Source organism: Takifugu flavidus, chromosome 7 (assembly GCF_003711565.1).
Source record: "Takifugu flavidus isolate HTHZ2018 chromosome 7, ASM371156v2, whole genome shotgun sequence".
Lineage (NCBI taxonomy): Eukaryota > Metazoa > Chordata > Actinopteri > Tetraodontiformes > Tetraodontidae > Takifugu > Takifugu flavidus.
This window is the reverse complement of record NC_079526.1, coordinates 8,744,886-8,767,913: the sequence shown is the minus strand read 5'-3', so window position 1 is coordinate 8,767,913 and position 23,028 is coordinate 8,744,886. Positions and strand designations below refer to the sequence as shown.

The 23,028-nt window shown below is 44.6% G+C and overlaps 2 protein-coding genes across 5 annotated transcripts; both read right to left on the bottom strand.

The window, feature by feature from the left end:
• Positions 1-16,468, bottom strand: cers1 (ceramide synthase 1). Of its 4 annotated transcripts, none has more exons than XM_057038108.1 (8): positions 16,101-16,465; positions 15,362-15,711; positions 6,984-7,143; positions 4,655-4,835; positions 4,407-4,568; positions 4,144-4,291; positions 3,884-4,044; positions 1-3,055 (listed from the first exon to the last, which is right to left on the bottom strand). In XM_057038108.1, exons 2-8 carry the CDS (start codon positions 15,608-15,610, stop codon positions 3,013-3,015), a joined length of 1,104 nt encoding a protein of 367 aa, XP_056894088.1. In that variant the 5' UTR covers positions 15,611-15,711; positions 16,101-16,465; the 3' UTR covers positions 1-3,012. The 4 variants fall into 4 exon arrangements, with proteins under 4 accessions (XP_056894088.1, XP_056894089.1, XP_056894090.1 ...); XM_057038109.1 differs by lacking the exon at positions 16,101-16,465 and adding an exon at positions 8,759-8,838 and having other exon boundaries at positions 15,362-15,610; XM_057038110.1 differs by lacking the exon at positions 15,362-15,711 and having other exon boundaries at positions 16,101-16,468.
• A 170-nt stretch (positions 16,469-16,638) lies between these two features.
• cope (COPI coat complex subunit epsilon) lies at positions 16,639-22,215 on the bottom strand. Its single transcript, XM_057038111.1, has 10 exons — positions 22,056-22,215; positions 21,854-21,916; positions 21,635-21,735; positions 21,178-21,330; positions 20,779-20,832; positions 20,516-20,597; positions 19,409-19,564; positions 17,951-18,019; positions 17,304-17,378; positions 16,639-16,921 (listed from the first exon to the last, which is right to left on the bottom strand). The coding sequence occupies exons 1-10, from the start codon at positions 22,155-22,157 to the stop codon at positions 16,868-16,870; spliced, it is 909 nt and encodes a 302-aa protein (XP_056894091.1). The 5' UTR covers positions 22,158-22,215; the 3' UTR covers positions 16,639-16,867.
• Positions 22,216-23,028: the final 813 nt, after the last annotated feature.

The following is a 23,028-nucleotide window of genomic DNA, read 5'->3' as shown; positions in this document are numbered from 1 at the left end:
TCATTTGTCAACATGATTTTATTTTGGGGGAGGGGGGATGAAACGATAACATCAGCTGGATGGTATTAAAACTGCATTACAAAAGAGCAATTGTGTGTTTTTATCAAGTGGTCAGATTGGGGGGGGGCGGATTGTGGATACAACATGTCCCACTAATCCAAAAAAGAAGCGCATGCATCATTAAAATACACTTTAGGTATAATCGTTCAGAAATTCATACAAATCCCCAAATTTCCTGAAAATTTTTGATCGAATTTCAAAGAATAAATTACAGTGCAATTGATAAGAAACTCCTCCTTTTCCTCAACACCATCTCAAAAACCCCACTTCTGTCTGAGTGGGCATTTTGGCACAATCAAACCGTTGGTGAAGATAAATGTGCGTGTTGAACCACCTGTCTGATCCGGGCCTGTGGTCCGGGCCCGGATCAGGAACCGCTTCCTGATCTTTGACGCTCTAAAAAATGCAAACCAGGACTGATGGTTTCATTTCATCGCCATCGCTGCTGCACCAAGTTGTGTTTGCAAAGGTAAACGGAACAAAAATACAAGATTTCTGTGTGAAAGGTGACCACAACCGTGTTGCTGCCCTACATGCTTATTGCACCCTTTAAAAAGCAAGAGGCCCCCTATAAATTGCATTGAATGGTAATAACTTCTTTTCAAGTAGATAGAGGTGGAAGGGGACAAGAAAAATGCTCCTTTTAGAAGATATTTGCCAATGTAGAATCTTTGTGAACTCCCCAACAAAGGAGGGAAACAATTTCAGGGCGATCAAATATGCCCAGTGCTGTCATGAAGACGCCCCAGATGGAATTCTGACCAGCTGCTGGTTTCTAACACTGTTGGTTTCTGAGAATTGCACCTAATCTAGGTCACTGTTGTCTAATGTACAGCAAAAACATCAGCAAACTATAAAAACCTCTGGTGGAGCACCTCTGGACGACTTCAGAGGTCAGATCCTGGCTCAGGGAGACGCTAGCGAGGCCAACGCCGCGTCCGATAAACCTGTTAACGTACGGCGCAGATTTATGACTGCGGCAAAAAGAGGCTGAAACAGCATCCAGATGTAAAGGAAGAGATTAGATTTGATTATTCCTGATGTAGATGAACACAAATGCTCTCTCTCTGGTCCCTGGAAACATTGATTTGATTATCACCAACTCATCTGCAGCAGAAAATAACAATACAGCTGAGTACCCGCGGTCTGAACGAGCGGGGCGTCCAATAAACAACAATGAGAAGTTCAACCAAAGCAACACTAGCGGCAGCTTCAACCCAAATTAAAAGTTGACTTTTCTTCTGATAGCGGATTAAGAGATTGGTGAAGAGAAACCAAAGCATATAAGAGTGGACAGATGACATCTGCAAGCCTGCTCAAGCACCACAAGCATGCCGTTCCTCCAAACAAAAGCCCGAATTTGATCGAGAAGCAGAAGAGAATATTGGGGTTGTCATTTTTTTTCTTTCAACTTTTCTTTTTGAATGAGTCCAGCAGCTGTTCCCACTGACACAGCTGGAAAAAACCAGCGTCCTTAATGGGGGATCCCACTGGTGTGTATGAAGTGTGTCCAGTGGTCACAGCTACTCTATTAGAAAACAACAGTTAGGACATTAATAAAGACATGATTACATAGTGAGAGAATTTTTCTCTTCAATGTTTGTTCATAACAATTTCATAGCATATCGCCTGATTCATTCAATGTCATGCATCCCTCATTACCATAACATGTGCATACATATGTTGTTGTTTTTTTATCCTCTTCATTTTTAAAAGAGCTTTGGGCTGTTGTTCTAATTAGCTGTGAACCCAACAGCCACCGATCTGTCATGGTGTCACAATCATTGTGACAATTAAAACCATGGCGATTGTACTGAAACTCAATCAATTCTAGCCTTTTGCTGTCATTAAACCAGCATTCAGCTTGTACGCCTTCATGTCAGTGCAGCAGCAGACACGTGTCGCACACAAAGACAAACTTAATCAAGAAGCTATTTTCTATACATCATTTTCAAGTAAATATTCATAATACCTGTTGATCATCAGCACAAGAAAAATAAAACTGAGAGGTGAAATGTTGTGAAACTAAAGAGTTGAAAAGATTAAGCTACATGCTTACTCACTCCATACACGCGCGCAGACACGCACACGCATACGCATTCAAACTAAACACTTTAACCTAGTGTGCACGTTGAACGTGTTGGTGCAGTACCACAATCGGCCACTAGAGGTCGATACCAGTCACATGTACGTACACACGTAAGAGTTGTGAGAGTTATGGAGACAATTACTAAAAGAAACAGGACACTAATTTGAATGCCTTTTTTTTTTTTGATAGATCTACGATTATTAAAATAAATGGTAAATCTGCTTTTGTCCCCATGATGCAATTAAAAGAAGCAGGCGTTTACCATTGATGGGTTTTGTTAGTCTAACTAACAAATGGAGCCGGGGCCGTGTGGTTACCGCCGCTAACGTTTGCAGTGATATAAAAATCAAAACATGCGATAAAACTGCAAAATGGAGTTTGTAATGGGAGCGCTAACTTGGAAGTACTCAGTGTATCCCGTTGTTAATAACAATTTAGGTTTTTGTCTTCGCATTTGGAACCAGAGGGGACGGACGGAGGATTTCTTGGACTGCTAACCTAAAAACCAGGTTTTAAAGTTTACTACCACTGACGTCCACCACATTAGCCAAGGTGCAACACTAACTAAAACTGGTTTGCTCCCTCTGAACTGAGAACGTGTAAATGCCGCAATAGTATAAAACAAAACAAAATACTGCTTATGAAATGTAAAATTAGCAACCACAAGACAAAAAGACTTCCAAAGTAAGATTCACAGTCAAACCTGGAAAAAAAACTGATGAAATGTCCTAAAACAAATGAAATGAGACGCATCGCAGCCTAAGTTTTGAGACACTATTCCCTTTAGCCACGCCTGATCATAGGCCATCTCTTTCTTGGTGGTCCTGGGAGCCTGGTGCCGGGCGGTGGCGGCGGAGAGCCTGTTATAGATGTTTGTCCTTGGTGATCCCGTTCTGCACGTGCTTCCTGTGAACGACAGAGGACGGAGAACTGAGTCCAAAGGAGTCTCTATCAGGAGGGGAGCGAGGAGGAGAGCAGATGCTCGTGAGATGATCAGGAGATGTGAGGCATTAGCGGGCAGAGAGGTTATCGTCAGCGCTCAACGCCCAGAAGATAAGAGGTGCCACGTAGTCACATGATCACACGGGCTGAAGCACTTTGACCTTACACGCGAGGATGGCTCTTTGCTCTTTAACTCTCTGAACAACAATGAGGGGACTATTTTTTTAGAGTAAAAGGGAGTATCAGACTTCAGGATCTACTCAGCAGCAGAGTACACATGACATGCAGTCAGGGGATAAAGGTAACATCGCAGATAAACGCAAATGAATCTATATCTTTAGATAAAGACCCAATGCAATACCATCCTGGGTCCAGTCATGTTAGCATTCTATAGTTTAAAGATCACCGTTGTTGCGCACGTTTGCAGATTTGGCTGCGACACCATACTGTGGAGGTCGTTGGGGGTTCTTGCTACACAGATTAAACCACTTACATATTCCTATTATAGAATAACACTGCTGTACATGAGGCGTTTGCTGAAGTTCTATGAAATAAATATTCTTTCCACACAAGTGTCCTATGAAGAGCCTTCTGCCAGCGAACAGATACAAACCCCCAATTAAAGTTAGACTGTCGTGTTGTAACAGTACTTTGATAATTGTGATAACAAGGCCATGAACTCCTGGCCCAGCTGTGAACTTGCACTCACTGATAAGTTATTTTTGGGTTATACAAGGAGCGCGGAGGCTCAGATGAGAGCTGTCAAATTAAAAAGGAAAAGGCGCCGCTCACCCCTGAGCAGCGACGTGATGTCCAGCACCATCATCCTTGTTTGCCGCCCCAGACTGGCCGAGCAGACCCGCTGCCGCCTTGTTGTCCTCTTCCTCCTCGTACTCCCTGACGTCATTCACTTCCTTCACCTTCAGCACCTTGACTACGAAAATCACGATGAACTGCACGCGGCAGCGAGGGAAGAAAGCACACAGAGAGGAAGTGATGTCACAGAACTTGAGACAAACGGAAGCAGGACAAACGACTTGTGCAGCCCTCACCAGGAACCAGTAGATATTCATGAGCAGCAGTGAAAAGAGGAGAGCGTTGAAGAAGAAGTAGAAAGGGATGGTCGGGACGGACCGGATGCTGGACACGCAGGTGGCATACAGCACTTTCAGAGGGAACCAGTAGAGACGGAACCAGAACCTGAGACAAGACGAAAACACAGTACATGTGTATTCAACTTCCTGAGCTCTGCGTTAAGGAACCAAGCCGGTGAGACAGGAACAAAGAACAAATGAAAGCTTTTGCTGAGACTGACCATGTGATACTGAAGCTGACCGAGCCCATGTTGGACAGCACGTCGTTGAGCAGGTAGTAACCTCCTCCCCTGGACTTCAGGTAGACGTTGAGCTTGGTGAACTCCAGCTGGATGTCATTGATGTCGTGGAGAAACAACACCAGGATCCCCACATTGTGGTACCTGAAGGGCGGGAAGGGGGGGGGGCTTTAAATGCTTGTTTTGAGCGCGATTATCAGGGATGAACATGAAACCAGAGGGGAAACTACCTGAAAGCGAAGGAGAAGCAAATGAGGGCCAGCGTGATGATGTGGTGCACCACCATCACAGCCGAGTCCTTCCGCCACGCATCCATGTAGATGGTAGCGTAGATCGAGTGGCCGTAGAAGCTGCCCTGGATCAGGTAGGCTATGGCGATATCAGTCGGCACCGACATGCCACTCTTCCAGTCTGAAGAAAGAAACAAAATACGGTCAAATTCATGAGCTTGAACCCTGTCCTACGTCACCCTGGGGCTTTATTTCTGATCGGCGTCCCGATAGCGCCAACATTCGACCTCTAGATGGCAGTATATCAAAGCACGCCCATGAATTATCAATGGCTAATTACTCTTTGCGGCATCTCTGGGGTGCTGGCATTTCTCCCAGCTGACACTGGGCAACGGCAGCGGGAGGCTCGCCGTGGACAAACCGCCAGCTCATCACAAAAGCCTGATAAATGTAAAGAACCATAAATCAGGTTTTAGAAAAACGCTGGTTCAGGTGGATCTAAATGGCTTTAAGCCATAAGTAGATCGCGCTTTGGCATTTCTGTTGTTCCTGGCTTACAGTTGACACCGTGCTGGAAAACGTCATGAGTCCAGATTGCGTTGAATTTGTTGGATTCAGGGTTTTCGGGTTAGCAGCGAGGCTCACAGGGAAACCGATCCGATCTAGGAAACTTTCGCCTCCGATGTTGTTGACTCGAGTTTAGCAGGATGGGGTTACAGCTGGATCCTGTGTAATGTTTATTGATTGGCCCTTCTGTCATAAAACATTGAGAAGGAAGCTGCTAAATGGACGACATGACGAGAGCTGTCAACGGGGGGCATGAGAACGCAAGCCTTTATTTCCTTCTTCTGGAGCTCATGTTTCCTTGGCTTCCCCACGATACTCGGCCTTTTTATTCTGTCTTCTCCACATTCTCACCTCCTTTTTCAGCCCGCTACTCTCTCCCTTCTCCCTTACATTCCAGCCACACTACACCGCCTCTGAGCAGACCTCAGGACGACAGCCATTAGAGATGCTGCATCTATTAAAGATGAGCCTGATACCATCAACCAGGTTTCACTAGTTTCCCTGCGAGTGAATTAGGACGACGCCATTACTGGTGGAGAAGAACAGGAAACTATAAGAGGCACGTATGGATTAAAGGTTAAGGGGCCGTCAGCACTGACAGGGGGAAATTCCTTTTAGTTACATCAGCTTCATGAACTGCGTGGGGCCCCGTCACTTTAAACAGTTTTATTTGACACAAGTGAATGATAAAATAAATAAATTAAGGCAGTGAGCTGCAGTTGAGGTAAGCTAAACAACAAAATGGGCCTAAGATGAAGCAAAAGGTGATGCAAGCTGCAAAATGTTTCTTCTGAAAGGAGAACCTGGCCTTTATGACTATGCAGATTGTGCAGCATTAAACCAAAATGCCGCACATGACTCAGAAAGCCTGAAAAGGTTTCTACTCAAACAGCCATGGAGATCACCTCCAAGCTGAGAACAAGACCCCAACTGGCTAGAATATTAAATCATGACGCCGCCATGGTCATTCAGATCAATAAAATGACTGTTTTAGAATATTTAAATGTGTCGATTCAGATATGACAGGAATGACACAAGTGAAAGAAATACATTCCCCTTGGTGAGAAATGTGCTCCCGGAACCACAAAAAACAGAGGGTTCTTTACCAACTGGCATCATTATAACAGTAAAATTAACGTTTCCCATGACAATCTGTGAAATTCTTAGGTTGCATTAGGTAGAAATGCTCCTGAATCAATCTGAGGATCCTGATAAATGTCTCTAGATGAACATTTAAACGTCTCTTTTTGCCCATGCAGACTGTCAACAGACTTAGCTAATGAGTGCTTCATTAGAATAAAATGACTGCAGCAGCCTCGTCTGAGGTGAGACTGGCTTTTAATGTAATGTGGAGCAGATGACAGAGTGAACAGCAGGACATACAACTGAGACAGTCTGAGTCAGTTAAATGATCTCAATCAGGCCTGACCACACACCTGATTAAAACAGGAAACATATTCAACTCCGAGTCAGTTAAACCTCAGAGAAATCTTCCTGCTGAAGAAGGAAACCCAAGTGTCTCTGAAGCAACTTATGTGTTGGCACAACTAAAACAAAAAGACGTTTGCTCTCTTTCCACTTTCTGACTGTTTCCTCTCCATCTGTGTTGTTAGAGCGCCTGCCGCAGCCCTGCATCTGCTGCCAGTGAAATGTTGATTCATAATCATTAGCAGGAACAATTCTAAGAACTTGGACTGGCTTCCTGCCACACTCAGGCCCCTTAGTTGTCAGCAGAGTGGAGCCACGCCGGTGTGCATCTTACTGTAGAAGACAGAGGGCGGGTCGTGGAAAAAGGAGTAGGACGTGAAGAAGAGCAGGTAGGTGCTGTATGACCACGACATGGTGTAGAAGACCAGCTTCCATGCGCTCTCCGGCATCTTGGCAGCATCTTTGGGCATCAGCCTCCACCACCGTGCAAGAGGCTGCAGAGACAGAGCAGAGAGAGGAAGTTTGAGCCACTAATACTTGACTGGTTCCTGCAGGCCTGCAGCCGTCTGCAGCGGCTGAGGGAAAATGTGAGCGGTTGCTAGAAACATAGCCAGTGAGAGGAAAAAATAAACAGGCATGTTTACTTTGTTAAGCATCTGGTGCAGACATTTTTGTGGAAAAACGGAAGACCTGGAGGCACATTTAGTGCAAAAAAACAGAGGCACGAGTCCATTAGTCCGTCACAAAGAATGTCAGAAACATGATATTTGCATGAGGTGCAGTGACAATGTTTGAGGGGATGCTCTGCTTCACAGTACGATGACTTTTGTGGTGATTTTTGCTTTTAAAAAGTCCAATGACTCACTCCTGGCCCGTCACCAGCGCTACCGACGTTGTCGGGATGTCCTTAAGATGCCAGATTTCTTTCTTCCTCTCTCTGTGCTTTAGTAAATTGTGCGTGAGCTAAAATAAATTAAAAACACACAACACAGCGTCTGCCCACAGAAGCGTTTTCACATGTCTGCTTATGGTTTGCAGCGCAAGCAGAAGCAGAGGAAGCTAAAGGAGGCTTCTGATGTCGCCTGATAAACGTGGCCCCGCCCCCTCCCTGCCGAGGACGTGTTGCTTGAGATAACCTCCCTTATCCTTAGCTTTCCACGTGCCATCTCACACCACCCTGAGCTCCCCAATGTGTCGGCAGAAACTCGAAATCAATTATGATTTGTCATTTATCTCAGGTTTTTTGGATTCTTTTCTTCCTTTTTTGGTTCTTCCTCGTCACATACGAGGTGGGGAAGGAAGTGGAGAGGCCTGACAGATAGAAATCTAACAGCAATGGACGGGGCGGGCACCCTGACAGGATATGAGTGTCCTGGACTGGTTGGTTGGGACGCGTTCGGTGATCACCAGAGCACAGGAAACTCTGCGATCACGAGTCCCTCAGAGGGCGCCCCCCCTCCCTCAGTCGTCCGCTTTAACACCTCCCTCCCTTGTTCTTCCTCTCAACCCACAGGTCTCCCCCCATCTGTGACATTTATTTATAGTAGCCAGCTGTCAGTACACAGCGTGCCTTCCCGGTCTTCAACTACACCCCCCGCCTCTGCATAAATTCATAATAGTCGCTGCAACATGCTGGTGGTTTCAGCAACTCCCCATATCCTATTGTCTTCACCACTGCCTTTGCTTTGTTCCGCTCTTGTATTTACTGTAACACCACATGGCATTTCTAAAAGAATGCCCATCAGCCCCGTTGCCATCTCGCATACAACCCTGTGTAGGCACCAGCCTGCAGGCCAGCTCTGAGGGCCTGAGCTAAATTAAGGAAGACAAACTTTACCAGCATCTCACAGTTTAAGGTGCACCGCAACCGTTTCCTGTCATTTCTCAGACGCTCTACCGGCACCCTCCAGTTTTATGCAGCATCATTGCAGACCATCTCTGGATTGGCACCTGTTGTGTGGTATATGCGTACATTGTGCATTCCCAACATCTGCAGGGTGATGGGGACCAGAGGACTTTGTTCTCTGAGGGGCAACAGACCCTGGACATGCTGCCATTCATCCAGCTCATAGAAATACGTGTGTGTGTGTGTGTGTGTGTGAGCAGCACCTCTCGTCCACGGGTCGTCCATGTTTAGCTGTGCATCAGTCAGTCTCACTCTTGTGTTGACAGGATCAAGACCTCCGTTTCTATATCAGAAATTAGTTGGGGGAATATGGATTTTTTTTCTTTGCTTGCAGAGTAACTCTGCCACAAATGCAGGTCGTGAGAGTGCGTATAACAGCCTGCCAAGAGCTCCAATTCTGGTCGGGACGCTCTCCTCTGTGCTGCACCATTCTACAGAGTATGATGACAATAGTGGGTCAAGGACACCGAGATCCTCGCTCGTTCTCAGTCTAGTAAATCACCAGGACTTGGATGAGTCTCATTTGGGCCCTACAAATCATGTTGCCTCTTTTTTTCTTTTCATCTGACAAACAAACTCTGGCTGAACTCCTTTTCTTGCTCGGATCATGAAAGAAAGCCAGAAAATTTAAATAGTAAAGAAAATTAGAGAGAGAGAAAAAAAACCCTGAAAATTAACCCTTTGCAGCTGCTGGCAAAGGGAAGCAGGGAACCGTAGGACGTGGATAAAACCCTCTCCAGTCCTTCCTCATCTGTCTTTCCTGCCCATCGTTGGAAGCTCAAATACAGCTGCGTCCTATTGCTCACCATTTCATCCTCCACCCCTACAATCTGCCCTTCCTGGAAGCCAGTGATGACAGAGAGGATGAATGGGCTCCACTGGCCTCTTGTGTAAGGAAGCAAAGTGGGCCAGTGAGTCAGGATGCTGGCTCATACGTGACTCCATTCATTAAGGATCCCATTCGCCTTTCCTCGTGTTTGTTCCTTAAGCTCCGTCTGATTTTGGTCTTCTGGGTTGGTCCAACCTCACAATGACCCTCTCTAGCTCGTTTCTCATCTACAGCCAGTAATCTGACTTTGTACAGATGCATCCTGACGAGGCCTTTGAGGGGTTAAAAATGCCCCCATTTTCTAATTAGGTTTGGAAATATGTTGGTAGGACAGACATCCAGAAGAGATATTGGACATAAATTTGTTCATAAATGTGTCTGTTCTCTTTTGTTCAAAAGGTAGGAAGTCATTATTCAGATCATTTTCCCTTTTAATTACCTCCAACCAGTCAGGCCATTCTCCTCTGTCTCAGGGCAGCAAAGCATTCCCACTGACCGGACATTCTCTGGCTTTTAGGTCATTCTTTGTAAACCTTATATGGTTATCTGTGCAAATCCCAGTGGATCTGTTTCTGGAACCCTCAGAGCAGCCCCACCTGCCACCAACAGTCAAACCCTTCTGGGTCACTTCACTTGAAGCTGCTTTTGCTTTCAGGTGCCCAGAACCTCAAGGCTTTTTACATCACTTTCTTTCTCACTTTTGGTCCAAACTATTGTGAGGAAAACCATAATATGGTATTATTTCAGTCCCTCTTAAAGAAATAAACAGGAAGTATTGATAAACTAAAGAATATTCTTGAAAAAAAACCAAAACCCTTTGTAATTGTGACAGTTTCTCCAATATGTCAGAGGTACGGCTGTTAGCTGTGGGTGCGGCCAACTGTGCGGCCACAAAAGCAATGATAACCCAACAGTTGTCATGCAGCAACAAATGATGCAGCATCCGAGAGATGACGGAGGATTACAAGACGTGCCTGTGCGAACCTGCACGGCATCAGCCTCTTCATGGAAAATTAACAGTTCGCAAATTGGCAATTAGCAAAATACCGTAGCTTTGGATGTGGTTTGAGAGTGATTTAATTAGCTGATTTTCTTACATTGCTGCTCAAAGAGCACAAATAGATCAGACAAAAAAAAGTGCTGAACCACTAAAGAACACGTATTCATGTGCTACATCTTTATACCAGCGCACACAATTACACATAAGGACAGTGTCACCACCAAGCGTTAATATATTCACACAAGCTGTCCACATGGATCACTGCAGGACATATGGTTGTGATTCATAATGCACTACACTTGTCCTGCAGCAAAACAGAGAAATGGAGGACTGTGTGGATTCAGCTGGCCGAGCCACAGTATGTCCGCCTCAGCGGTTCACGGGTTGAGCAGCTCGCAACAACAATCCCACTGCTTCACGTGCACAATCATCATCAGGCAGAAAGAATGACCGCTCGAGACCGCTAATCGACCCCCCCGGGATCGATGGATCGGAGCGTGGAAAACCAGCCACCAATCGAGCTATTCTCAAACAATTCCGACAGTGTTGCGGGACAGATTGGGACACGGAGCCTGAATCAGAGTGGTTCTGACTCACATTCAGGCAAAATGATTCCACGCAATCTGCAACTCTATAATTGCGGCTGCGTGTGAGCGGGACTGGAGTCCCAGCTGAGCGGCGATGGAAAACAAATGGCGGGTGGAGACACGGCAAAGACGAGGAAATGTAGCAGCACCGTGAAATATGTGAGATGAGGTAAACCTTTGGCTCAAAAGCAACAAACCACAGGCTGTTTTTCAGTTCGCATCTGCCAGAGGCAAGTGGGTGTTTTCCGAGGGTGATTCCGTGCAGATGCTCCAGAACGCTCCCGACATCCGACCCACAGCAGTGTTGGGTTTCCTCGGACCGCTGGGATAGAAGGGCCCCGGACGGCTTCCAGTGCACCGGCCTGTTGCGTGCGAAACGAGTGAGCGCCTGCTGGGGCGGCGATGAGGAGGCGGCGCTGGTCAAGGCCAGGCGGCGCATTCCTGTTAATCAACAGAGGCTCCGAGTGTCACTGTCAGCAAACAGAGCTGGTTCAGAGCTGACTGTAAAGGTGCCAGGTGCACACGGGCGCTCTGGCTGTGGTTCACGCTTTAAAATACCTCACAACCGCTGCCTCCACTCCTTTCTTTGGTGGAATCATTGGTGGGGCTGTTTGTGTTCATGGCTGGAACAACCCAGGACTCATCCAAAAAATACTGCCCTATTAAGGAATATTAGTCTCATTAAACATGGAGGAAAACCCCAGAGGAGCGCGTTTCATCCTGTTTACTTAAGAGTTGCCTCTGTTCCGCGAAAGAGGCAACCAGTAAGCGCCATGTTATAACCAGGAGCAAAGAAAGATTTGTGTTCTGGAGGAACGAACTTTAACATCGATTGATCCGTGTCAGACAAACAAATGCGCACACGTCCATGCATCCGTCATTGTGAAGCGTCTACGAGGTCCAAACTTCAGGGTGGAAAAAAACATTCCAATGCTGCGTGGTTTCGGTTCCTCTTCAAACCAAAATAAACTGGTGCCACTCATGAATATCTCAAAAAAAGACTTTGCATTTGAAGAACAAGGCTGAAGGCTCTGCTCCTCGGGCTTGCTTGTGAAGCAGCTTCCCATCAGAAATGTGTCAGGAAGCAGATCCACCTGTTAGCTGTGGGCCCCACCAGCTATTTGGCCCCATCAGAGGTGATAACCCTTCAATTATCGGCCAAATCAACTGTTGCATCTGACAGAATAAAAGGATTACCAGATGTTCTCCTGCGGGCCTGCAGAGCATCGATGTGTTTAATCTATTATAACAGAGAGCCATTGGCCACTTTTGGATAGTGCACTGTATTTCTGTGATCAACAGTTAATTGGTTTAGTTAATTTGATTTCCTTTCCTTGTCAGCCCAGGTCAAATGAAAATAACAGACCGCAGACACAAAACAACCCACGGAACTCGTTAAAGAAGTGAGATGCATATTCTGGTCCTCACATGTTCCAGAAAACACACACAAACACGCATTTGTGCAGGAGTTTTTTTGATTAAAATATTGTTTTCTTCAGGTTCCTGTTGACAAGAAATAAACAAATCTGCATGTATTAAAGTGACAAAGTAGGATTTATGGAAGTGGGACTTAAATTGGGGAACATAAGAGGCTGACAGGCGTCTAAACGCACCTGCTCAATATTTATGATAGACGCAGGGAGCAGTAGATCGTGTGTCAGGTGATCACAAGAGTGCGCCTCAATTAAACGCTATGTGATGATGAATTAGATCTACAGTTACTGGTTTTTGAACCATTAGCATATTATATTGAACACACACACATTTTCTCACAATCAGTGTCAAAATAACAAGCAACTTTTACCTGAGTGGGCACTTTTGGCTGAAAGGGTAGCACTTCCCATGCACCACAAATCCAATATCAGGTTTCGGTCTGTGGCTCTAATGCACAACAACGAGCACGTGCTAAATGGAATGTGATCTGGGATCTGCGGTTGGGGACTGGTCCAACCTCATGCTGCTTTCACGTATAGAACAACAGGAAGGGATAAGATGCTGCTCCGCTTCGTGTAAGGAGATAGGAGATGTGTAATGGGCCCAGAATGGCATCTATCCGGTTATAACATGGACCCTGTGTCTGTTTTGAGGTAGGCCAGATTTATGGCCGGTACTGAGAATTGATCCTGGACATGCACTGTTTATATTTCTTTTCCCAATCTGCTCGCGTGAAGGATGGGCAGCGGAGTTACTCATTGGCTGAACATGCTGAATCAGCACGCTTGGCCCCAGCTATATGACCCAACAGCCCACTTCTCTTTTCCGTCCCCCTTCCTTCCTTCCACTATCTCTCCTGTTCCTCTCCATTTATTCATCCCCTGGCAGGAGTTCCAAATACAAGTTTATGACTGGCAAAATGTATGCAAACGAACGCTATATGTGCACCCATATGCACACATTCACATGTGACGGATACTTTTAAACTGCAGCGCGACACGTGCGTATGTAAATCATGCAAAGAAGTGGGCATAAACCTGCCGACGACGAGGGGGATGTAGAAAATGCTTCCTCACAGCAGTGGGACCAATTTCATTTACTCTTGAGTCACTTACTGCGAGATTAATGTTATATATATAGGGTTAGAACTAAATGACCCTAAAATGTCTTTTCCATTTCAGCATGAATTAAAAGATTAAAAAGTTCCTCAGCCAAACACAGATTCAATCGACATGGTGCCGCTTTCCTCGCAGTTTATCCACTCGACCTCGGCTTCCTTGGCTCCGCCCACAGCTCTGGAATGTGACTTGGCTCGCTGTGTCTCCACTTCCAGAGTATCTACGATGCTCAAATCCTTTGTTTTTCCACAGCTGATGCCGTAGTCTTCTGTGGATACATCAACTACTTAGCTCGGTTTGAGCTTGCGGATGTTTTTCATTTTTCCCCACCTGTGTGCGTTCGCACAATCGCTGTGTTTGACCCGTTGTTGTTGGCTGATCCAAAATGTGCTGAAATTTTGGCCCCAGGGCGGAGCATCTTTGTGGTGAAAGGCACCATCAGATATCTGTTAGGTTGTATTTGAATTCATTATTTAACTGAGCACAATGGAGATTAAATATTTGCCAATCTGTAACGAAGACACTGCAAACATCCACGGCAATAACTCTCCGTCCACGGTTTTTTTCACGAGCAAAATATCGATTCCTCTCGTGTGTCACAGGACGCCGGCGCCGCTTCCACAAGATTAATTGATTACATGATGCTTTGTCCACAACCATTCTAATGTTGGTGAGGTGTCATTAGCTCTCAGCCTAATTAAGCGATGTTACTCCCAGTTGATCCAGGATAAATGCTGGGAGGCACGGTGGTCATGCAGCTAAACAGGCTGGACTTTACATCCGGGAAACATCTCGATTTCTTATAGTCGGTGAATGAAAACTACAAATATTGTGGCTCGTCTCGCACTCCCTCCCCCTAATATTCCTACACATGAGCTCACCCTGGCTGACCGGAGCTCTTCATCTATGATGTAAACACCGTAACCGTGGAATTACACACACACTAAATCACCAAAGGTGCAGCGGCACACATTTACAGTTCACCTGACATTTAAAGCCTAACATCGCCTTCGCGGCCCACATCGGGGCCTCTGGAGGGGCCTCGTCCCATGTTTCACAGGAGTCAGTGACTCATAGGCTGAGACATGTACGAGCCACATTCTCTGCATTCCCAGGCCACATCTGGATTCACACATGGGGCCCAAAGTACAGTAATCCAGCCGTGAGCATCCGCATCCCAGCATCCATCACATAGATAGATGACCCCTCATTCTACCGGCCTGTGGTGACCACGGTGGAATATTTCTTTATAGATTCTTTATCACACTCAGACTTTTAAGGAACAAACCCCAACGAACAGCCAACGAGAGGAGAACGCTGTCAACAGTGGGAGGGGGACAGTGGGAGGGTTTCCAAACTGACATATTGGGAGAGGTTCCGTTTTATAAAAGAGCCAAGACCTCGGTCATCATCACAAAAGAAGAATCTTTAATATCCTTGTCGATGATTATTGCGTGGCGTGGACACAATAAATAAAAATGCTGCTCTGACACCATCCAAACAATAATATTAGATTTCTTACTTCACTTTATCTTTAATCCCACACCTGTTCACTTCAAATATCTACCTGACCGGGATGAAATATCAAATTTACTGAGCAATCCAGATCTTAAACCCACAGCCTGAACTCCTGCAGCACCCAGTCTCACCTGTTTATACACACAGTGTTGCAATCAGCCCGCGTTTGCCCCCACAACTCCAGAGGGAGGGGAGACTCTGGAGGCCACGCTTCTGCAGCACTGGGGCTTTATTTAGACAAATTAGCTTCTAAATTCAGTAATTAAATAATCAGACCAGTGGGGATCAGTGACATGGTGTGTTGTGGTTGTATCACGCACCTTAAATAGACTCTCCGTGAGTCTCCACCTGATCTGCGTCCACAAATAGGCGCAAAAGAAGAATAGGGCGATTTCGGTCATGGTTATGTACGCGTTGTCCAGAAGAGTCCTCTTGGAGAGCTCCAGACCACATGTAGCACAGTCCCTCCATGCCCCCATTATTACGGTAGAAGCTTTGGTGATGAGGTCCAAGTATCCCGGCATGGGCTCCACGGCCCCCGGCCCGGTGTCCCCGGCCAGACTGTCCATTCTTGTGTCGCTAAGAGGACAGAATCCGATAGAGTCCGGGACAGAGGGAGTGCTGGAGTCCAGACGGTGCGAGTAATCCGTCAACCAGGTTGCTAGCTCACCTAAAAACCGATGGAACAAGCTTATCTAACCCGCTTACTGTTCAGCAGCCTAATTCTTTGTTTTCCAAATTGACACATGGGCCACTCTGCGCGCACGGAATAGTAGCATCTAAAAAAAACCCCCAAGATAGACAAAAGCACAAACTGCGAGTCACGCACATCTGCTACAGTAAACGGAGCAAGAAAAATATTAAACGGGCTCCTGAGTAATAATAGGAGCGAGTGCTTGGTGCGGATTTCCCCTGCTCATCATGCCGCTCCGGCCACCACCAGCAGCGCGCTCAGGTTAGCCGCTTAGCTTAGTCAAATCAGACGCGCACACTTCTAAACGGGCCACCATTGGCAGCAGCTTCCTCAACACCGAGCTACTCGGATTAACTATCACCGACCTTGATGTCGTGGCTCCCGTACAGGTATTCAGCCGGCGGGCCCAGCCGTCAACACACGCCGTTACTGCGCCGTGTGCGCGGCCGCATCTCTGTCCGTTATTCGCCTTATATAACCCGCGTGCTCTACGCTCACAGCGGGGGACGCGCCGGCGTCAATAACAAGAGACAACGTTGTTCCAACGAAGACCAAAAAGGCAGGAAAAAGCCGTCCTGGCGGGGGGTAAGATAGGTGATTTTCGCCGCCTCCTCCGGGTCCACTGCCGCTTAGCGTGACCAGAGCCGCCTCTGACAAGTGGCGCTTTTCTTTCAATGGGAATCAACTAGTCCGTCAAAAACAGGACGGCGCCGCGAGGACGTGGGGAAAGATGCGGGGCGTGGCCAATTTAGGGCCGCTATCTCCTCTTTTGAGGCCTTTGCTTGATTCGTGGAGGGTTAAAGGGGACTTAAAGAGACAGTGCAGACACAATCTGGGAGCACCACCACATGCCTGGGTCGGACATCTGTACAGTGTCAGAAATAAAGACTCGGAAACACCACATCGTGGACACGGTTGCTAAACATTTATTGTAATCTCAAAGAGGAATGCTTTGATAAATGGATGTTATCTTCCATTGAAGCGCTGTAAAGCGTCGAGAGAGAGAGAGAGAGAAAGAATGACTTCTGCTCTGGGTTTAAATAGAACAAGTAAAAACATCAAAAACAAAGAGGGATGTTGAAACGACTCGGTGCTCTAGTGGACCAAGGTGGAGTCCCGGCCGACGGTCTGTCTATGCTGACGCAATGGGAACGTACTGCATGGCTAGCCGTTCAAACTCATTCTCCTAGAGGGAAAAATGACAGCAGATTGGTATAGTTAATTCCAAGAATTTAAAAAAAAAAAAAAAAAAACATTTGAGCTGAGGAACAGCTGTGCATCACATGCCTTGTTTTGCATCAGGACAACCCAGTTTTCGAGTGTGTATTTACATTTACCCGCTGTGTAATCACAACAAAATGTGAGGCAAAGGTTAAAGATTCAGAGTTTAATGCACCCACTGGATTTGCTCCAAAGACACCTGCTGTCTAACTTAATCAAAATCCAACCAAGCAAGATAATTATATCATCGAGGATTCTGTAGGCTTGGCAAAAACCCCAAGTGGGTCTAATGAGTTCCAGGTACAAATCAGAGGCATGGCTGACTCAAGTAGAAGCAAGCAATTCACCTTAACCAAATAATCTTTGAGGAATGGATGAGCTCTGTGGGCATCTTTTAGCTGAGAGAGATACCGATTGGTGACCTGGAGACAGATGAAAACACATCGCATTTACTCAGTGTTTACTGACATTAAGCTAGAAAATAGGGGAAAAACACACAATAGACACGGACTGAAAACATCTGTCAAGACAATGTTTAAAGGATTTAATCAAAAGTTACAGTACTAATGCTTCATCTGTGGGTTGTTTACTACAAACATTAATATAATGCCAGGTTACCTTGACCAAACTGTAATAACTACTTATCACAGTAGTGATCTTTTTAATGACAGCCTTGAGTCAATAGTCGAAAGTTAAGAGATAATTGACGTTTTTATCTTATGAACTCTGAGTCCATGGGTGTTAAAGTCATAGGCAGCACTAAAGCAATATAAAAGATTATTACGCACACAGAGTAGAAGACAAAAATGATCAGGTCTTTGTGCTTGGTTGAACATGTCATCCTGTTGCAACCAAAGCAAAAATAGCCATAAAATGGCTAAGAGCAGCATGATGCGAACTCAGCACAGAGTGGCTGACGCTTTTTATCATAACGAATGTGCTTTTGTTGATAGGACAATCCAAACTGATGGCTGCTTAAAGAGCAAAGTCTCACCTCAGGAGCTTTGCCCAGGTGCTGGGTCAGCACAATAAGGTTGATCAGTGTCTCAGGGTGGCTGCTGTCCTGAAGGGAGCAAACAGAAATCAACATTGTTAATTATTGCCTTTTACGTATAGCGACAATTATTTGTTTAGATTGTCCAATATCACACACAGCAATCAATGAGGTGGCTGTTAGCGCTCTACAGCTACAGTTGTGTCTGTCATTGCAAAACTGTTATTATTACACTTCAAATGTTGCCATGGTGAAATGCTACTTCAGAGCAGCGTGACGACAGCACCATAAAGTCGCTGCCAGCAGAAACTTCGAGGTAGGGGTGGTCCAATTTACTGATGGGTTCAAGGTTGCACAGCTCAGGTGAAATAACATCTTAGACAAGGCTGAGACATTTTAGAAAGGCTACTTTCAGACATTTAAAAGCTTTGGCTTTATTGTACCACTCGGTGGACACAAGCATAAAAAAATGATTAACAGGACAGAGGAAGCAAGAGAAAAACAACCAGTTACACCGTTACTAAGCTTTAAGTTAAACTGTTTTATGGATTTATTGTGTGTGTGTGTGTGTGTGTGTGTGTGTGTGTGGGGTGTAAGATAACTAATGCAGTCTGACAACATGTTTATGAAGCGCCCAAACTGTCCCTCGATCATTTACATTGATTTTGATGCATTTGCTCCATTTATAGCCGTTCTGTTTGCTCTGCTTTATTGTGTCTGTATTAGCACTGATATAAAATGATATTAGACTCTTTTCATTGTTCCAGCGGAGTTTAACCAGAGGCCAATAACTGCAAAATTATTCAGCCAGTTGTTTGAACCCTAACCCAAGTAGTGCCTCAGAGTCTGGTTAAATGGTGACCATAGCAACGGTCCTTCAGCAGGTTTAAAGGAAAAAAGATCCAACCCCGATAAAAATAAACAATCTCCTGAAATGTTGTTGCTGATTATAAATTAAGATATTCCTTTTAAAAGTAAATAAAGAAATAAATAAATAATAATAATCAGATTCCGGCCTGTGCGTGGCGATTATTTTGAAAGAGTATGTGGTGCCACCTGCTGTTAGATTACCCGCAATCAAACAACACATGCTGGGGAAACAATGACCAAACAGGAAACATCTGGCCGCACTTTTCAGTCTTGTGACTTCAAAAAAACCCAAAAAACACTAAGTCAACCCTTGTTGATACTCCATATACAGCGACATATAAAACAATAAGAATACCAATTCTATATATTTCAATGCATATATTAAGGAGATGGAGATGAAATTTCTTAGCCACACTTTCAACACCAAATAAAAATCCACTCTGCTCACTTGAATATAAAAGCATCTTAGAATGATGGTTAATTCTATATTCACTTGATCTGGCATCTCGCAGCATTTCAACGAGGTCAACGAGGAAGCTGCACAACAGTTTGAGTAATTAAGAGAGAAGCTGTACACGGTCACCTCACCTTGTCGAGTGCCTCCTGAAGTACCCCCTCAGCCTCCTCCCACTTGCTCTGAGCCATGTAACAAGCTGCCTGACCATTGAGGAGCAGCAGTGTAGAGGAGTACTTGTCGGACATCTCCTGGAAGATGTAGTAAGCATCCTGCAGCTTCTCTCCACCCTACAACGAGTAGAATAATTCAGAAAAGTGAAATCAGAAACTGTGATGTCTCTTCTGGAACACAGAAGTAATGACGTAATAACTAGATTTTAGAAGTTCGTGTGTGGTCTTGATATATTCACTTATCCTGTGTTAAAACAAGAAAGATTCTGTCAGTCAACATGAACAATGTTGACCAGGCTCACAAGGGAAGAGTGAGCTTCATCTCATGCATGACAACTGACAGCAGAGCGCCAGTGTGTGATCTGGAGGTCAATAACTTAATGAGACTCGTGCTTGCCACGTCCAATGTCTTACAATAATTGATTTTGGTCAAACACTGTGGTCTGAGCAAATAAGATTAAGCTACAGCAATTAATGCTTATTACATAGATATTGACATGCGGCCAGGTTCCTACAATTGTTAGCATCTATAATTAGAAAACAGCACCCAGAGATTGCAGATCTCTGCCAAGCAGGTTGCTTGACCATCTGTAGGGTGTCACACCTGTAGCAGAGTATATGTACTATGTATATACTGTATATAGGCAGCAGCGATGCAAATGACATAACATGGTATGTTGCTTTATGGCCAAACCATCACCAAAATCGAATCCGCTTTTCCTTGAACTATCATCATTTCACACCGGCAGCCACATAAGGTAACAAGTTGACACAGCATATTAAGATTTATTTGACGCTCTTTGGCATTTCAGAAGCAACATTTAACCACATCAGAACCTGGAAGTCATAGATTTAACAAAGATTTTGTGAAAATTTATAGCAATATTTATTTTCATCCTGTTTACATGTTCTATCTCTTGTAAGAACAAAGCACTAACTTTTTTCTAAGTAAATGAATAACAAATACTAAAGTAATTACATTTACACTGTTCTGCACCGGTTTTAGTAATAGAGGGTTTTCCATCGGTAAATCATCTGCCAATGTTTGTGAATGAATGAACGACTTACCACAGCAATGTTAACCCAAGCGGTGGCCAGCTGAGTTAGAGTAGCATCCTCGTCCTGTTCCTGCATCTTCTTCAGCTCTTTCCTGACCATCACAAATAAATAGAAGTCAGTGTTACTTTTAGAGAAGGCTGAGCTTGAAAACAATTGCCTCTATTCTTGTTTGAGAAGTCTTATTATACAAGAACAGGCCAAGATTTATTTGATGTTTCCTACATGTCTCAACTGAGTCAACTGCATTGTTTGTCACATGCTTTATCTCATACCTTGCCAGGTCGACACGATCCAGGCTCAGCAGGATCTGAATGGTCATGGCCATGCTAAAAATACACAAAATGTTTGCAAAAGGTTGATCATTTCCAGGTCTTTGGATTGAAACATTTTTTTAAAAAACTTTGGGGGGGGAAAGTAGGCACAAAAATCCATGTAAAGAGCAAGTACTGAATGTTGAAATCATAATTTGAAGCTAAAGTAGATGAGGAATAAGCTCCACATAGAAAAACAATTGGTATCAAAAGTATAAGTTTAAGATCTGTTTAATGCAGAATGTAAACCAGATGTGGTAATTACATCCATAAGAACACATATTTTCTGTGATTTCAAACGCGGTTTTGGTCAAATTTCGCAGCAACTTACTTCAAAGCAAAATGTTAGACCCTTCTTACCATTCCAGACTTTCTCCTTGGTGTAGAGTCCTGAGGGCAGCATCAGAGTTCATCTCATGGTAGTAAATAGATGCAGACATGAGGAGGAAAATGGTATTGGCAGCATCCACACTCTTAGCCATCTTCTTGTCTAGATCAGCAACAATGGCATCCCTGCAGGAAAAGAGAGACGTCAAGAGTCTGTCTGCTCTATATAAATTTAAACTAATAAAAACTTTAATTTCAAAGGTACCAAATCAGCAAGAATGATAGGCTGTATCCCCCCCCCCCAAAGAAAGGAAGATGCATAAAGAGAAATTAGTGTTTCAGAGCAGATGTCCAAATTAGTTCTAACCTAATTATAATATCATTACGATGTCATGCCTGTCTATACAACGCATCGGCTGGTAATCTGTATGATAACATTCATCCACTAAGAACTTCGAAGGTTTAGTGTAAGACAATCCGAATCAATTACCTTTTGCTTTCACTGGACAAATATTCTGCAAACATCTTAACAGCCTGGAGTTCAGGCCTTGAGTTGGCCTTGATGTCATCCAGAACAACAGCATACTTTCTCTACAACAGAAATCAGTTCATGCTGAACATTTCTTAAACATAAGTGACAGCTATAAACGTGGGTATTATTTAGTAATGGCATCATAATGAGCCGGTAGGCACTTGTTGAAAGATTTACCTGGGCAATGTATGCTCTGTACAAAAACGTGTCCCTTTCAACCTCCTTTTCAGGCGAGGACGGCTTTAAAAATGAAACACAGATTGTATTTTAGATTTTTATATCAAAAATGCTAACATGTAGCTTAGCGTAGGTGCATTGAGATTCATGGATAAACAGAGCTGGATGCAATAAAACCTTATCCTGGTGATTAATTACCTACCTTCACCTTCTGTGCCTCATTAATACACTGCTGATAACTACCGATATAGAAGGCATTTTTAACGTCAAAGAGTTCATCAACATCGCCCTGTTGTGCCGCCATGTTGACTAGAGAACTTCCTGACACGTAGCAAAAACACGTCCTTTTCCTCTTTCAGCAAAGGATTGTGGGAGATTGAGTTCAACTCCAGGGACGGCGGGTTATAGACAACACACTTAAGAGATACCTCAATTAACCACTTGGGAAATTAAAATATTTTTGTTTTATTCCACATTTTGTACGTGTCAGAAGTTGGGTGACCATGTATTTTTTTTATTTCTCGGAATCCACAATAAAATGCAAAATACGAAAAAGATGTAACTATGAAACGTTAAAGTTAAGCTGTAACTGTGAAACGTTAAATTTTGAGGGTCCCCCCCCCCCCCCTCCCAGGCTGTATATCCTCGCTAAGCATTTTCCATGTCCCCCATTAATCACTTTACACCACTAGATGACGCACCAAATCAATTTCTTTGCTGCAGTTTCCAATGGCTACTTTAGCCTGAACATGGACAGCTGTGGTGTAATTTAACAAGCACACTTGGCATGAATACACTGCAAACTACAAACGTAATTACTTTAATAACGGTGATGCAACTTGCGTCTTTATTACAATAACAAGCGTGGCTCGGCGATTTATTAGTCTATTGAGCTGTGAAATAAAAAATTGCGTCACACAGTTCCTGTTCATTGTTCCCTAAACACCATTTCCTCTGGGTAATATTCTGGCTTGTGGCTAAGGACTGGACAAGGATAATTACTGGAAACCCTAACGGGGGCAGGGAATGTGTTGGCCGTAAATGCTCTTTTCTTTTGGGCTGATTGGGCTGGTCCACTCCCGCCGTGGCTCAATCATTGGCCCGCACCAACATCAATCTGATGATTTCCAGGTTCCCTCAAGTTTGAAACTTTGGTGTGTGTGTGTGTGTGTTTT

Coding starts and splice junctions, on each gene's coding strand:
- cers1 (XM_057038107.1), bottom strand. CDS start 15,610: ATGGACAGTCTGGCCGGGGACACCGGGCCGGGGGCCGTGGAGCCCATG. Junction 7,144..15,361: donor TCACGGAGAGTCTATTTAAG/GTGCGTGATACA, acceptor CTGTCTCTGCAG/CCTCTTGCACGGTGGTGGAG. Junction 4,569..4,654: donor TGCTTCTCCTTCGCTTTCAG/GTAGTTTCCCCT, acceptor CCCGCCCTTCAG/GTACCACAATGTGGGGATCC.
- cope (XM_057038111.1), bottom strand. CDS start 22,157: ATGGCGGCACAACAGGGCGATGTTGATGAACTCTTTGACGTTAAAAAT. Junction 20,833..21,177: donor CAAGGAGAAAGTCTGGAATG/GTAAGAAGGGTC, acceptor GTGTATTTTTAG/CATGGCCATGACCATTCAGA. Junction 18,020..19,408: donor TTCAGGAGGCACTCGACAAG/GTGAGGTGACCG, acceptor TGCTCCCTTCAG/GACAGCAGCCACCCTGAGAC.